The sequence below is a fragment of the Chionomys nivalis genome, chromosome 7 (genome assembly GCF_950005125.1).
Source record: "Chionomys nivalis chromosome 7, mChiNiv1.1, whole genome shotgun sequence".
NCBI lineage: Eukaryota > Metazoa > Chordata > Mammalia > Rodentia > Cricetidae > Chionomys > Chionomys nivalis.
In genome coordinates, this window is record NC_080092.1 from 16,898,268 (window position 1) to 16,914,346 (window position 16,079).

Genomic DNA, 16,079 nt, shown 5'->3' on the forward strand with positions numbered 1-16,079 from the left:
GATAAATCCTATTTAAAGTTAAATAGTTTCATTGTTTAAAGAAAAAATGAATTTTCTTCTAATTAGTAGGAAGATATCTGTTCTATGTCCTATGACACATTATTTTTCTAGAAATAGTGCCAGTATTGCTTAATGATGAAAACTTTAAAATATCAAACAAACAATAGCAGACGCACCTCATTTCCACTTTATAAAATATGCAGTATTACTTAAAAGATGATACAGGCCTTATTTATGTACTTAAAAATATAAGAGCATTTTACAAAGACCCCAAACAGTTGATATTCACATTTCAAGAAACTGAAATTGGTGCAAGAAATAGTAAGTCTTGGTAAAAAGTAAATATATTTTATATATTCAATCTTTATCTTTTAAAAAAATAATTATCTTGCTGGGTGGTAGTGGCTCACACCTTTAATCCCAGCACTCAGATGCCAGGTGGATCTCTGTGTGGTTGAGGCCAGCCTGGTTTACAGAGTGAGGTCCAGCACAGGCTCCAAAACTACACAGAAAAACCCTATCTCAAGAAATCAAACTATGTATCTTAATTAAAATATAATGAGAGGTTCAAATCGTATTAAAAAGATGGTACAAATGATGAAAGGATATGAAATGAAACAATTCTATTCATACTAACAACACATTTGTCAAAACCTTAAGAATATATTTAAAGCTAATGAGATGGCTCAGTCGGGTAAAGTGGTTGGTACGCAAGCAAGAGGACTTGAGTTCAAATTCCCAGCAAACACACAAAAGCCAGCTATGACCACATATGCCTGTTAACTCCCAAAATTGCAGGGCAAAGCTAGACAGATCCTAGAAGCTTGTGGGTCAGCTAGCATAATCAAACAGAGAGTCTTAGGTTCAATGACAGACTGTGTCAAAAATAAGGTATAATGTAGCACAAGACTCGCAACCACCTCCTCTGGCCTGACAGGCACACACACTCACACACACATTTGCCCATTGTGGTGGTTTGAAAGAAAATGGCCCCCAAACGGAATGGCAATATTAAGAGGTGTGGCCTTGTAGTTGGAATAGGTGCTACCTTGTTGGAGAAGTGGGTCACTGTAGAGGTGGGGCTTTGAGGTCTCATATATGCTCAAGATACTGACTAGTATTTCAGAACAACTGCAAGACGTAGGACACTTAGCTCCTTCTCCAGCACCATGTCTGCCTGCATACTGCCATGTTCCACCATGATGGTATTAACTAACCTGTGAACCTGTGAAACTGTAAGTGAGCCACCCCAATTAAATGTTTTCCTTTATAAGAGTTGCTGCGGTCATGGTATCTCTTCACAGCCACAGAAATCCTAACTAAGACACCCACACATTACTCCCATCCCCCCCCCCACACACACACAGCGAGAGAGAGAGAGAGAGAGAGAGAGAGAGAGAGAGAGAGAGAGAGAGAGAGAATATCTATTTAAGAATAATGTAACAACTACATATTACTTTTAAGATTTTACCAGAGTAATAAATAGTATTGTAACAACAGACTACTTCTGGGTCAATGGAAACATGAAAGACCTAAGAAAAGACATAAGAATTCTGTATAAGTGGCATTCCAAGCCATTAAAATATAGAGTTGTCCTTGGTTAATAGTTTGAATAGTAAAATTTTGAGAACTTTAATATAAACCGATTTATTATGAGTAAGTTTTAAAAGATAATCAAAAAAAGTAAGGTGGGGACCAAGAAGATGGTTTAGCGGCAAAGGGCTTATTGTGCAAGTGAGAAGATTAGAATTGGAATCCCCAGAACCCATAAAAAATGTCAACAGGTATAGTGGCCAGCTGTACCCCTCACATCCAGGAGGTAGGAAAAGGTGATCCCTGTGGCAAACTGGCTGGCCAGACCAACTAAAATCAATGACGGATCTTACTGCAGTAAGTAATCGGAGAGTGATAGAAGACAGCCCCTAATGCCTTTTGGGCCTCCACATGTACACATCTGTACCATAGCCACTCACAGGAATGAGCATACACACATACATACACTACTTATGCAAAAAAGAAGGGTATATGATACATATAAATACCAATAATAAAAAAATAAAATCATAAAAATTAGAATTAAAAACAATGCTAAATGCCATACAGAATCAAATAAATACAAGTTAACCTAAGGTATTTGTTATACTAACCTATAAACTATAATAATCTTAGAGAAATGGTGACGTCGACAGGCTTTGGGTTTCAAAGATAAATTGGTATATTTGAGTATCTAAGTATTTCAGATTTCAGGGCTTTTAGATTTTAGAATATTTTCTAGTTGGGTTGGAATTTAGTTCCAGATTTTAAAGCACTGTGGATTTTAGGCATTCAGATTAAGGATGCTGAATCTTACCAGAAGCCAACTGGTAATACTATGAGTCCTTAAACTGCTATAGACACTTTGATGATCTAGTCGGCTTTAAGAAATTAAGTCTAATGAAATTCTTTCAATCTATAAAAACCAATTTTTGCTTGGAGGCAATTTATAATAAAGAAAAATTGAAAATCAACATAAAATTTGAAAATCAACTTTAAATCCATAGTATAGTTCAGGTTACTTAACTTTTAAATTAAATGTCCACAAATTGTGTTTTATTTAACAGGTATGTGTTTGTAATCCATCAATATTTACCAGACATTGTTCTAAGCATTAGAAAGTTAACTCATCTGAGCCTTTAACAGCCCTAGATTAGATATTGTTTCCATTTTTCTTGTTACAAAACTATGCTGTCGTATTTTCTGCCTTTAAAACAGTTGCAAACACACACGCAGGGTGTGCACACCCCACACATTCACACTACCCAAAGGCTCTTTACAATAGCACTCTAAACATCTGCATGGTCTTTATTTTCATTGGAATTTTAAGTCTTCACCAAAACAAGACCAAACAAAAATTGAGTGATTGTGCAGGAAATATGATATTTGATCAAGATCTGTGGAAAAGCAAGCTGCTAACATTATTCACAAGAATGTCCCTCAATTTAGAAGTGTTGAGAGTCATCCAATAGCTTATTACGGCTCTGATCACTAGCACTAGGGGGTAAAAATCAAGTAAATTTGAACCTATTTGTTGAAGAATCAATCTCTGTGTGCTGGTTTTTTTTGTTGTTGTTTTTTGTTTTGTTTTGTTTTGAGTAAAAAGGGAACTAATACCCAAAGACCAAGGGTATCACTTTATACTAGACCATATAAAGCTAATTCAAAGTCTAAATTTCTTAACTATAGTAAATAGCTGTTACTCACCGGCAGGATAATTCTCCATCCATAGCATCGTGCTCATCTGTACTGGTATATGTTAATCTCCCCGCTACAACTGTGCCAACTAAGTATATCAGCCATGCAAGACGTCCTTACAAGAAAGAAAAAAAGTGAGAAGTATCAATATAAAGAAGTTTATTTTTCAGAAAACCCAAAATGAGCAAAATCATATCTTCTAAACAAATAATTAACTATTACAAAGTTGGTTTTCAACAGACAGTAGAACATTGGGATTCATGTTTATCAAAGCACTGATACTAGCAGGTCTTCCAGCAAGGAAAAAAAATGTATGTATGAATCCCAGTTCTACCAATCTGTTTTAATTTATGAGTTACCTCTTTAAGTCTTAAAGTTTTCATTTGCAAATGGGGAAAAGTAAGATGTGATTAAAGTTAAATTTAACATATCTGGTCATGGTGATACATACCTTTAATCCCAACATCAGGGAGGCAAAGGCAGGTAGATCTCTGAGTTGAGGCCAGCCTGGTCTACTTAGTGAGTACCAACAGAGTTACAGAATAGAGAGACTCAGTCTCAAAAAGCAAATAACAAAAATAAATAAATAAATAAATGTATTGTGCATGGCCAGTCCTGTTATCCAGTCAAAAAGCACAATTATGTGGTCACAGTGGAGGTAATCCAGCACTGAGGAAAAGTGGGGTGCTAGAGCAGGACAGCAGCATCTCCATGAATTCCAGGCTAGCTTGGGCTCAACAATGGCATTCTGTCCCCTTCTCGGCCCCCAAAAGAGTATTCTTGTGGTCTGGGTATGATAGTGTACATACTAATGACAAAACTTGGAAGTGTCAGGTATAAGGATGGCAGATTTAAGGTTAGATTGCACTCCACAGGGACTTCTTGGCCACTCAGGTACATATCAAGTCTACACACAACAAATTCTCTTATCACCAATAGCCATCTCTGTTCTGAATGGTCAATTTTATGATGGTGTCTGTTTACCCATTTTCATTTTGAAACTACTTTGCTTATAATATACATATAATAATGAACTTTCTTTCTTAAGATTTTTTTTCATATTTTAAAATCCAGATTTTTTTTCTATGCATTTCACTGATTACTGAGTTACCTTAATGGCTAAAAAATATCAAAGACTATGATGCTTTACATAATGGAACAAGAGTTAGGGAATTAAGTTGGTAAAGTATCTGTTTCATAAGTACCTGAACCCACATTAAATAAGCCGGGTGTGGTGGCACCCAAATATAAGCCCAGCATCAGGAACCAGAGATAAGCAGACTACTGGGGCTCCCTGGCCAGCCAGCAGTCTAGCCTGCATAGTAAAGTTGGTGGCTGGTTGTGAGATTCTGACTCAAAACAGCAAATAGCACAGAAGGAACAACATCTGAGATTGGATTATGGTTTCCACATAAATACACACATGTGCATGTACATAAATGAACACACACACACACACACACACACACACACTCACCCACCAAAGTGGAAATAGCTATAGTTTTCACAAGTTTTACTTTAAAGAAGCCAAAGTTAGTAACTTTAGGAATGGAATTACTGGCTAGATGAGCTTTAAGGAGTATTATGTTAGGCCTCTGGATTTATCAATACAAGTACTAGGTTCTCTAAAAACTTTTGAGATCTGTAGGAATATTTAACAACATAAAAAATGTCATTTCACAAAGAAATTGTGTGTCATTTCTGAAAACCGGTTTTTCAAAAATAAGCAAACTATTTCACCCCAAAGTAATTACATTTCTTTTATTAAATGTTAGTGTCTAGGGTTAAGGCACCCACACAGTGGCTTACAACTGCCTATAACTCTAGTTCCAGAGGATGCAATGCCCACTTCTAATTTCTGTAGGCACCAGGCATGCATTTGGTGCAAATACATGCATGCAGGCAAAATACTCATACACACAAAAGAAAGCAAATCTTTAAAAATAAAACAGTCATGTGGCCTTTGTATTTGTTTAAATATGATGAATAGTTAAGAAAATGTTTGCGCCTGTTAAAGGACTTGGGAAGAACAAATACATTTTCAACAGTGCTTTTCCTGCAGATATTAGCATTCATGATTATACTGCAGCAATCAACAAACCATTCCATTTGGAGAGCAGGGGATACTCAACCTGCTTCAATAACAAACATCCTATAAATAAGAAATACGTTTTGGCAAATACACACTTTTTTGTCTATCACAAAAACTTGAACAAATCAGAAACTGTCAATTGTAGAGAGCCGCATGGAGTCACACTTGATGGCTATGTGTAGAGAGCTGCGTGGAGTCGCACGATGGTGCTGGCTCCCGCCCTCCGCGATCCCGAAAGCGAGTGCTCTCTGTGATAATCAACTTCTAATATTAACTAGGCCTGACTTATGCTATTATCACGCAATGATTGTCAGCTGCTTGCATATGCGTGGACATATGAGCAGTGCCCACCTGGCAATCTGAGGTTGGCAGCCCAGGCCTACTTAAGGGCTGGGAGAGGTTTGCCCAGGGAGAGAGAGAGAGAGAGAGAGATTTTACAATTGTCAAAAGGTCCTGAATAAAACTGCAGTGAGAAGAGCTCCGGTGTGTCGTGCGTCCTCCTTGCTGGCCGAGGGGGACCGTGACAGTCAATGTTGTGGCATATCCATCAGCAACATGAAACAGTTAAAGCTGAATAACTAATGTGATCAAGAAACACATCACAAAACAGACAAGTGCCACAGCACGTATTAAGAAAGATACCAGCACAAAGCCCATGTAAGAAGCCAAATTCATGTTTCTGCTTCAAAAGAATTTCCAGCTCAACAGCAAAGTCTAGACAACATATAATTCCCCTGGTAAGCATGCTAACAGTTATTGTGGCTTTTTCTACCAAGTCTCCTGAATCTTGCAACTTGAGTATGGAGTAAATATTCATAATCCTCATTTTTTACTTCTAGAATATTCTCTTAATCATAAAAGTACTCATCCTTACCCCTTACATCACTTTTTTGTTTGTTTTTTTGGGACAGGGTGATGTACTTATATACTTTCCTATAGGTTATTTCTCCTTATTCTAAAAACTAGACCCTCTCTCACTGACAGTTTTCCCAACAATATTTTTATCACAGTAGTTGACAATTTCAATACTGATAAAGACAAATCTTATAACCATGACAATACTGTGTTCTCCTGGGGACCACCTAATCCATGGATTTATTATACTTTAACAGGTTTGCTGAAATAAAAAGTCATATACCATACAACTCAGGCTTATAAGCAAACTCACAGGGTTGTACAACCAACACTACAAAATTTAAGTGTTTTCCTACTTCCAAAATTAAATCTCACAATGATTAAGTGTGCTAAAATTAAACTTGATAAAGATAGGTGTGGTGGTGGCGTTTCCTCTGTGAAGGAACAATAAGCATGCCATTGTTTGGAGAAGTCGCATTTATGCACATACTCCTTCAGTTGCAGGGTGTTGGGATATTTTCATCTCATGGCTATTATAGAATACTGTGATGGACACTGTATACACACCTAGGAGGAACTACTGTGTCATTTGGAGCCTCTCCAGTACTAAGGAACCTTCACACCGTTTTCATCAAGCTCCACTATTTGGCAAACCTACTAATGAAGTATGAAGTCCTATGCTATCCAAATGTCATTATTAACACCTGTAATTGTCTTTTTTCTTTACATTTACTCTAGTAGGTGTGAGGTGGTATCTTAATGTCACCTTGAAAAGCTTTCCCTCATGACTAATGGTTTTTAGCATATTTTCATGTGTTTACTGGCTACTTTTATGCCTTCTATAGAGAAAAGTCTATTTAAATTCTTTAGCTATTTTCAAGACTTGTCACTATTGAGTTGTAAAAGTGCTTCATTGCATTGTCTTTAGGCTTTATTTTTCACCTTCTTGATGATGATCTTCAGTGAATAAAATTTTTATTTCTGATATACTCCAACTACCTACTGTTGTTATTGTTTGGTTGGGGATGTTTGCTAAGAAAGATATACCCAACCCAAAGTCATAACCATTTATATCTACATATCCTCCTGAGACTTTCCTGACCTCTTATGTTTAGGTCCAAGAATTATAGCATAGACACAAGACTGATGAGAAAGATGAACATAGTCAACCTGAGCCCTGGCTATCAGCTAACTACAATGCCTCAAAGAACCCATTATCTCGGAAAATTGAGATAATAAAGCAATTGTTAATTGATAAATCAAGAAGCTTTGGTAACAAATAAGTAGAATACAGTCCCCCTCTGCACATAAGGACTTCTAACATATTCCATCTCTTATATAGCAGTTCTTAATTATTGCCTGCCAACTCTAGCAGACTGTAAACCGCACGAAAACAGGTACTTTTGTCTGTTCAATTTTCTAATCAACTGCACAGTCTAAATCATGGCCTGGCATGTTTTATTGGTTTAACATTGCAATTTATTGAACACTGAAACACACACTCACCAAAAATAAATATAAATTGTACTTATACTTCTTATTTAAGTTGCACATTCTACACAAGATGTGCTACAACTAATTCTTATTTATAGATTCCCTGACTCTTCCCCTTCCTCCACCCCCAGGCAGGATGTCTTTGTGTATCCCTGACTGTCCAGAAACTGGTTCTGTAGACCAGGCTGGCCTTGAGCTCAGAGATCCTGTCTGTGCCCAGTGAATTCCCTGATTTTTTAAATTTACCTTTTTGTTAAAACTTATTTGTAACCCTAAATTGGTACTCACATAATTCACATAGATTGCAGAACATTAAAGGTTGTCTGGTGTACCCAATTTCAGCCCTAACCAGCATTCTGTTAGTCTCTTTAGTTTCTTTATTTCTATTGCCCCCTCCCATTTTTATGCCATTAGTGATTTAAATCCTTGAGATCGCCCAGGTGTTATACTGAAGTGCTATGCAGTGTTCCTGAATGGGGTGAGCGGGGGTATTATGTCCTGTAGTGGTTTAAAATGCCCTGTAAGGCATTTGGTAACCATTTGGGAAAGATAAGGAAGAATGTCACTTGGGGGGGGGGGGAGAGTACTTAAAATTTCAAAAGCCTCCAGACATTCCCAATACTTTCTTTTCTTTTTGTGAATGGGACTATGAGCTCTCAGCTACCACTCCATGGCCATGCCTGCTGTCATGCTACGGCCACAATGGTGAGGAACTGTAAGGTCCAATTAAATAAATGCTTCCTTCTATAAGTTGCCTTGGTCATGGATTTTTTTTTTTTCATGACAACAGAAAAGTAAGACATGTACCTTTTATGTAACATGTTATGTGCTAGGTAAGTTGTGTACAGGTATGAGTCAATAGTGCTGTTGGGTCTGAGTTCAATGTTAATGAACCAACAATACATTTTTTTAAAAAAAGAGTCCTTATTAAGACTTATACATGAAAAATGGTTATATGTTTGATGTAAATGCTACAGCCCAATAGGGACAAATAGAAACAATGATTTGATATTTGTGAATATGGTGTTCTGATTATATAGACCATTATCACCAAATAACAAGAATCAGCTGTATCTCTTAGAATCCCAGTAATCATGAGGCTCTTAACAGTGAACAGACTAACGGCTGCACTGTGTTTGAATTATCACTCACTTCTAAAATAAAAGTAATTCTGAAATACTGCAGGTATAATTTTTATTGAATGTAACATTTTACCTGCCCTAAGGGAGTTACTATTTTAAAACACTCTGCTATAACTCAGTCTACAGTCCTATGACCTGAGAAGACTAAGACAGAAATACTGCCTTGAGTTTAGGAGCCAGATTAGGCTACACAGCAAGACCCTGTGTGCCCCACCACCACTCCGAATAACACTATTTCTCAAAACAAAGCATAAATTCAAAAGTAAATAATGACCAATTACCTCCCTTACACTTTGTCACTTTAGATATTTAGATACTATTTAGATAATAATTACTGCTGTTGTTCTTTTTAAAAATATGCTATGCATACGCTGTGCTACTGAACTATGTCCCTATTCCTTGGGGGCTTGATGCTGTGTGAGATATGGTTTTACTACATAATGTAGTCAGTCTTTGAACACATTATGTATGTAGGCCAGGCTGGCCTCAGATTCACAATCTACCACCTTGACCTCTTTAGTGCTGAGAATGCAGGACTAAATACCCCACCATATACTAGTACTGCTTAAAAACTGAATATGGAGGCTTTCCACTAATGTGAATTGAACCATATGCCACTTAGTTCTTATTTAAGAAGCCTAATTAAAACAGACAAAACTTTTCGTGTATGTAATTTTCATATTTCTCCATTGAATGATAAGTATTTATTTTTAAAAGCAGAAGTCTGCCAGAAGGTGGTATCAGGCATATCTCTGAGTTCTTGATCAGCCTGGTCTACAGAGCTAATTCCAGGACAGCTAGAGCTACACAAAGAATCTCTGTTTCGAAAACAAAAACAAAAACCAACAACAAAAAAGTAGAGGTTGCTAGGAATGATGATGCAGGTCTATTAACTACATAGGGAGACTGTCTCAAGAGAGTCAGGGACGAGAAAAGCAGCACACTAAGCAATACCATCAGCCGCCTAGAGCAAAGACTAGCTTCAAGTCTGGTATTTATTACACTAGTGATTTAACTGCTTCCATAATGCACACGAGGCAGCGCTGGAAGTGCTCACTCTGCCTGTTTTGGCTATTATTACTATTACTGTTGAATAATACCCCTTTAACGGTGGTTCTGTATCAGTCTCAAAAAAACCCATAAAAATATACTAACATTTACATTTTTATTCTGTCTTCCTTTAGAAGCCATACCAAGTAATGTGTAATGAAATCACATATTACTTAAGAATTTTAAATTGTTTCCACTTTGCCAAAGAGTTTTGCTACCATAAAAGTTAGATATAACTCATCACATCTACTTCCTCAATGTTGATTATATGATAAACAAAACGAAACATTTCAGACTGAAAAAAAATTCTTAGTCATCAGACAAATGCAAATCAAAACAACTCTGAGATTCCATCTTTCACCCGTAAGAATGGCCAAGATCAAAAACACTGATGACAACTTATGCTGGAGAGGTTGTGGGGAAAAGGGAACACTTCTGCATTGCTGGTGGGAATGCAAGCTGGTATAGTCCCTTTGGATGTCAGTGTGGCGATTTCTCAGAAAATTAGGAAACAACCTTCCTCAAGACCCAGCAATACCACTTTTGGGTATATATCCAAAGGATGCTCAATCGTGCCACAAGGACATATGCTCAACTATGTTCATAGCAGCTTTGTTTGTCATAGCCAGAACCTGGAAACAACCTAAATGCCCCTCGACCGAAGAATGGATAAGGAAAATGTGGTACATTTACACAATGGAGTAATACACAGCAGAAAAAAATAATGACATCTTGAATTTTGCAGGAAAATGGATGGAACTAGAAAACATTTTGAGTGAGGTAACCCAGACACAGAAAGACAATTATCACATGTACTCACTCATAGGTGATTTTTAAACATAAAGCAAAGAAAGCCAGCCTACAAACCACAATCCTAGAGAACTTAGACAACAATGAGGACTTACAAGATCTAATCTACATGGGACGTAGAAAATGATCTCCTGAGTAAACTGGGAGCATGAGGACCTTGGGGGAGAGTAGAAGGGCGAAGGGGAGAGGCAGGGAGGGCAGCAGAGAAAATATAGAGCTAAATAAAAATCAATTTTAAAAATTCTTCAAGAAGAGACATTCAGAAAACACTGACAAGTTCCTGCCAAGCTTTCAGGTCTAATTCAGTACATAAAGGTCTGAGGGAGCACTGAAGGACTCTATGTTTGAGAGGTGAACCAACAGGCTCAGCTTCCTAAACCAGGGTGATTTCTAACAGTAAACTAATGAAGCCATACATGAGACATCTCAACATTCAAAAAATTTACTTTAGTTCATTATGACCTCAAAATGACACCTTGGATAATAAATAATAACATATATATATCATGTGACAAGTTGTAAGCATTTTTCTAAAACTTTAAATGCAAGTTCACTGATTTATTTGAGAAATAGGGTGTTCATGTGCCCTGTCCTGGACTGAGAAGTCACAAGTCTCTAGGGACTTTGGCTGATGAGGAGGATCAACAAGATCAACAATGTCAACAAGAAACGATGAGATGCTATCAGAAAGCCATCAGACACATTCAGCTAAAGGCGAGGTTACAGTTCTCATTTAAATATCAAACCATTCTCCCAAACTTCTATTTAAAACTCAGTCTTCAACAAAAAAGACACTGTAGAGTCACACTGAGAAGTCAACCAGACATAGAAGGAAAAATAACGCATGTTCTCACTTCTCAGCAGAATCTAAACAAGAGTTTGCTCTACACACTGAATAGTGGATACCCATCAATGGCCAGAAAGGGGAAGAAGTAGGCCAAAGGGTACAAACGTGTAGTCACAGGACAATGACACATAAGATTGAAGACACATGGGAACTACAGTGAAGAACAATCACACATATCATAACAGCATGTGCTTCGCATAGTATTAGGTGTCCTCAGCTCTTGCTCACAAGCACACAACACGCAAGAAGGAGGTGGGGGACAGGGTAACATTCCTGACTACAGCATGCACTTCATTACATAAATGTCCATCGGAATGTCATGCTGGACATCTCAAGGACAATAGCAAAACATTATTTTCACCACAAAACTACATCCAGGAAGTTCAAAATACCATGCCAACACACGCGTCTAAACTGAATGTAGAAGTAAAGGTCTGGTACACAAGTTTCATATCTATAAATCTCTTAGAATCTCATTTTATAAGACTAAATTTTCATTTTAATTTCCCATTTTTCTCTTTATTCTGAAATATTCAAGGCACTTGTTTGAGCAGCTGTTCAAGCATAGAACATTTTTCCTTAACAAAATAATTATTGCTGTAATAATCTGTAATTATGGTTTATAACTGCAATAATCCCAAAGAAATCAGTCATTACCACAGATCACAAGCAATCGTTAACTACTGTTAATGACCTATTTCTTAGGGATTATTGTTTTTGTAAACCATGACCACATCACCACAGATATGAGAGAGCAAGACAATATAATACAAATGAGACCATAATATAATAATAAACTTATTTTGTAACATTAAAAGCCATTAAGCATCTAAATTAAAGCACACATAACTAAAGCATATAATTTTCTTTGTTCAACATTAACTGAACTGTTGAGTCTGCACAAAAGAAATTGAATACTACTGCAGACAATGTACAAGCTAAAGCAATGCGGGGTGTGCTCTGTAATATTGTAACAATTACTTTTGAACATACTACAGGTATCTTTAAAAGGTAGACAAATTTCTTCTCATTGACTTTGACTACAAAAATGAAAAGCAAACATGTATTAAAATTTTTCTACGTACCAGACATATCTTCAAATATTATTATATAATAATAATAATCCAACTATAAAAAGTTCTACTTGTATACATCATGAATTGGGTGTGAATAAAATTAATCCTATCCATGTCTTTGAATAGCTATAGTTTCATTAAATTCTCTTCTGAAGAAAAACATTTGATTTTTACAAGTGTGTGTGTGTGTGTGTGTGCACATGCATGCAAGCACATACCACAGAACACGTGTAGAGGAAAATTTGCAGGAGTAAGTTCTCTCCTTTCCCTATGTGAGTTTAAAGGATCAAACTCAAGTCATTAGGCTTGGTGCAAGCACCTTTATCTACTGAGCCACCTTGCTACTCTTGACTTGCTACATTTTAATGTAATATTTGATATTCATGCAAATCATATATGTAATATACATTAACTAAGTAAAAGGCACATATCAAATTTAGGAGGCCTCAGACACTGTCATGACTACTTCCAAACCCTTCCTATGCTTGTCAGCTATGCTCACCCTAGAGATGACCTTGCTCCTATACCTGGTGTTTACTATTCTTATGGCATATGGTTTTACCACTTTTGCATATATTCTTAGATAATGAATTTCTCACCTGTCACACTTATTTAAAAGTTTTATTAAGATTTCATGCTATATGTAGCTTCCTGAGTTACTTCTCTTTACCAAACCTCTGACACTCATCATTAAGTATGCCTGTCGTTTATTCTCATCACTCTATAATACTCTCCTAAGTAACTTTACGATGATTTATATTACTTAACTATATTATTCATCTCCAAGATAATGGGAATGTATGCTGTATCCAACTTACAGAACTGGACTGGTCTGCAATGGTGCTTTTAAACACACACTGCTGACTATCCACAGTTCATATGGAGCAAAATTTCCATACTTTACAACCTACTAACAGTTACAAAGAAAACAATTTTTAAAGGGGCATAGCCCAAATCTTCTCATAGCTGACAAACTCCACCTAAGTTCAGATGCATAGAAGGCTCTAGGTAAAAACCACAGTAATGTGTATGCATGTTACTTGACCATTTTTCCTAAAATAAAATTTAAATACAGTATATAAAGACTAGGGAAGAAAATATAGAAGGCTAAACTTCTATTAACTCTGCAGGCTCATTTTCGGACAGTATGGAACCTTTTACAGATGACAAAGAAAGGACAAGATCATACAAGAAACCAAACCATTCCCTCTCTCCCCTTGCTGTCATCACTTGTACAGCTTGTCAACGCTCCTGGCTGCTGTACCCAGCGAGCATTTCATCACCTCTTCACCTGCTCACTTCACTCCAGTCGCCGTCACACACAGGTCAAATGTCTGCTGCGCTAGCACAACTGCCATCCTTCCCTGGATACGTGAACTTCTTCTCTAGTTCCTTCTTTAGCTCTGTTCTCTTAGCTTTTTGGCCATTTGTCATCAGACTCAGAAAGGTCAGCTGTTGCCACTCCCACCACCAAGTTCACCAATCACGGCACGTGACTATGGCTTCAGGTCTCTTTCCAAAGGCTCCATACAGATCTGCTGTGGTTTCACCACTGCTCTCTTATAGTGATAAGGGTATTCTGAGTTCCTCACCCTGTGCTTCCATCATCCAAGGCTGCAGTGCTGAACTTCCTGAGCTATGGTTACAGTCACTCAGCATATCATTCTACTTACTCCACTATACAGCGACTTTTAAACTTCTCTCCTGTTTTGTCTAAATTACTTACAAGTTTTTAACATCACTGCTAGGATCACAAGGCAGAACACTCTGCTTGCATCTGTCTGAAAAATGCTCTTGGTTTATCTGGATCTTTAAAGAAACATTTGCTAGTCAGACATGGTAGATCATTCCTATACTCTTAGGACACTGAGGCAGGGAGATTCTCAAGAGTTCTAGGCCAGCCTGGGTTACACAGCAGTTACCAGACACAGCACAAAACACACAGCAGCTGGAAAGCGAAGGACACACCCGCTGAGACACAGTGAGAAGACAGAAGCTGTGGTGCCCAAAGTATCATCAGCTGAGGAAACTCGTTCTGTATTCCTCGCTCTCCAGCTACTTTCAAGGCTTTCTGTTCAGAGACTAGACAGTATGAGAGAAGCAGGGCTGTTCCTGTTTATAGCAGGTAGACAACAGGCTTGCTCTAATATCAATCCAAATGAGGAATTAATAATTCTCAGCATTTATTCACTTGCTACCTCCATTCTAGGTGTTCTTTGTCTAAGAGTCAATTTGAGTTATGACATCCCCATATGATCTTTTAATTTCCCTTGTAATATTTTCATTTCCTTTACTCTACAGCATTCTTGACTACTTCTTCAGAACTGGCAGTTTAAAGATTTCTTGAGTAGAAGGAGTGAGAATATGAGCAAAGAGGTCAAGACCATGATGGAGACACCGACTGAAACAGTCTACCTGAGCTAACGAGAGCCGACCAACTCCAGCCGGACAGGGAAGGAACAAGCACAGGTCCAAACTAGACCCTCTGAATGTGGGTGACAGTTGCACGGCTGGGGCAGACTGAGGGGCCACTGATAGTGGCACCAGGACTTATCCCTACTGTTTGTACTAGCTTTTTGGGAACCCATTCTCTTTGGATACTCAGCCTAGATATAGTAGGGAGGGCCTTGGACCTTCCCCAAAGCAATGTGCCTTACCCTCTCTGAGGAGTGATGGGGGGTAGGGTAGTGGTGAAGGTGGAGAGAATGGGAGGAGAGGAGGGAGTAAGAACTGGGATTGGTATGTAAAATGAAAAAAAGATAGCTTGTTTTTTTTAAAAAAAAAAAAATAAAGATTCCTAGCCGGGCGGTGGTGGCGCACGCCTTTCATCCCAGCACTCGGGAGGCAGAGGCAGGCGGATCTCTGTGAGTTCGAGGCCAGCCTGGTCTACAAGAGCTAGATCCAGGACAGGAACCAAAAGCTACGGAGAAACCCTGTCTCGAAAAATCAAAAAAAAAAAAAATAATAATAAAGATTCCTTCTTCAATTTACTATTGAACAGTTCAAAACTTTAGATCAGTAACTGTTTAAAAAGATAGCAAAAATGAGTATAAGACCAGATAATCATCAATGCACTGTGTTCAGCATCTGGTGGCCATACAAAAATAACTCTTTACTAATGCAAACACCACAAGATTCAAAAAGAGGGGGAAGGGGATTTTTACAGGTAGCTGGCTAAACATGATCCAAAAATAACATAATCCAAACCAATATGTACACAGAATGTACACCTAGAAAAAATACTATAATGCCATCTTTGTGTCACCAGACAAAAGTGCTACATCACATTAAGTACAGGGTTATCATATATCTACAAAGGAAGAACCGTCAGAGTTACGAGGGAACTAAAATCCACTCTGTACTCAGCACAGGTACACCTAATCTGGCACTGGGGCATCCGGAAGAGGGGCCTTTCCTGTCATTTACAAAGCACCCAACCTCCTACTGAGTGCAAGAAGATAAAGCAGATCCTCACTGGTTAG

At 37.7% G+C, this 16,079-nt stretch overlaps 1 protein-coding gene across 1 annotated transcript in view; it reads right to left on the reverse strand.

Annotated features, from left to right (window-relative positions):
- The window catches only part of Ranbp17 (RAN binding protein 17), a 329,913-nt gene that overhangs the window by 252,596 nt on the left and 61,238 nt on the right, over positions 1–16,079 (reverse strand). The window contains exon 13 of the mRNA XM_057775288.1: positions 3,241–3,346. Coding sequence (XP_057631271.1) covers positions 3,241–3,346 — 106 coding nt within the window. The remainder of the gene's footprint in view (positions 1–3,240; positions 3,347–16,079) is intronic.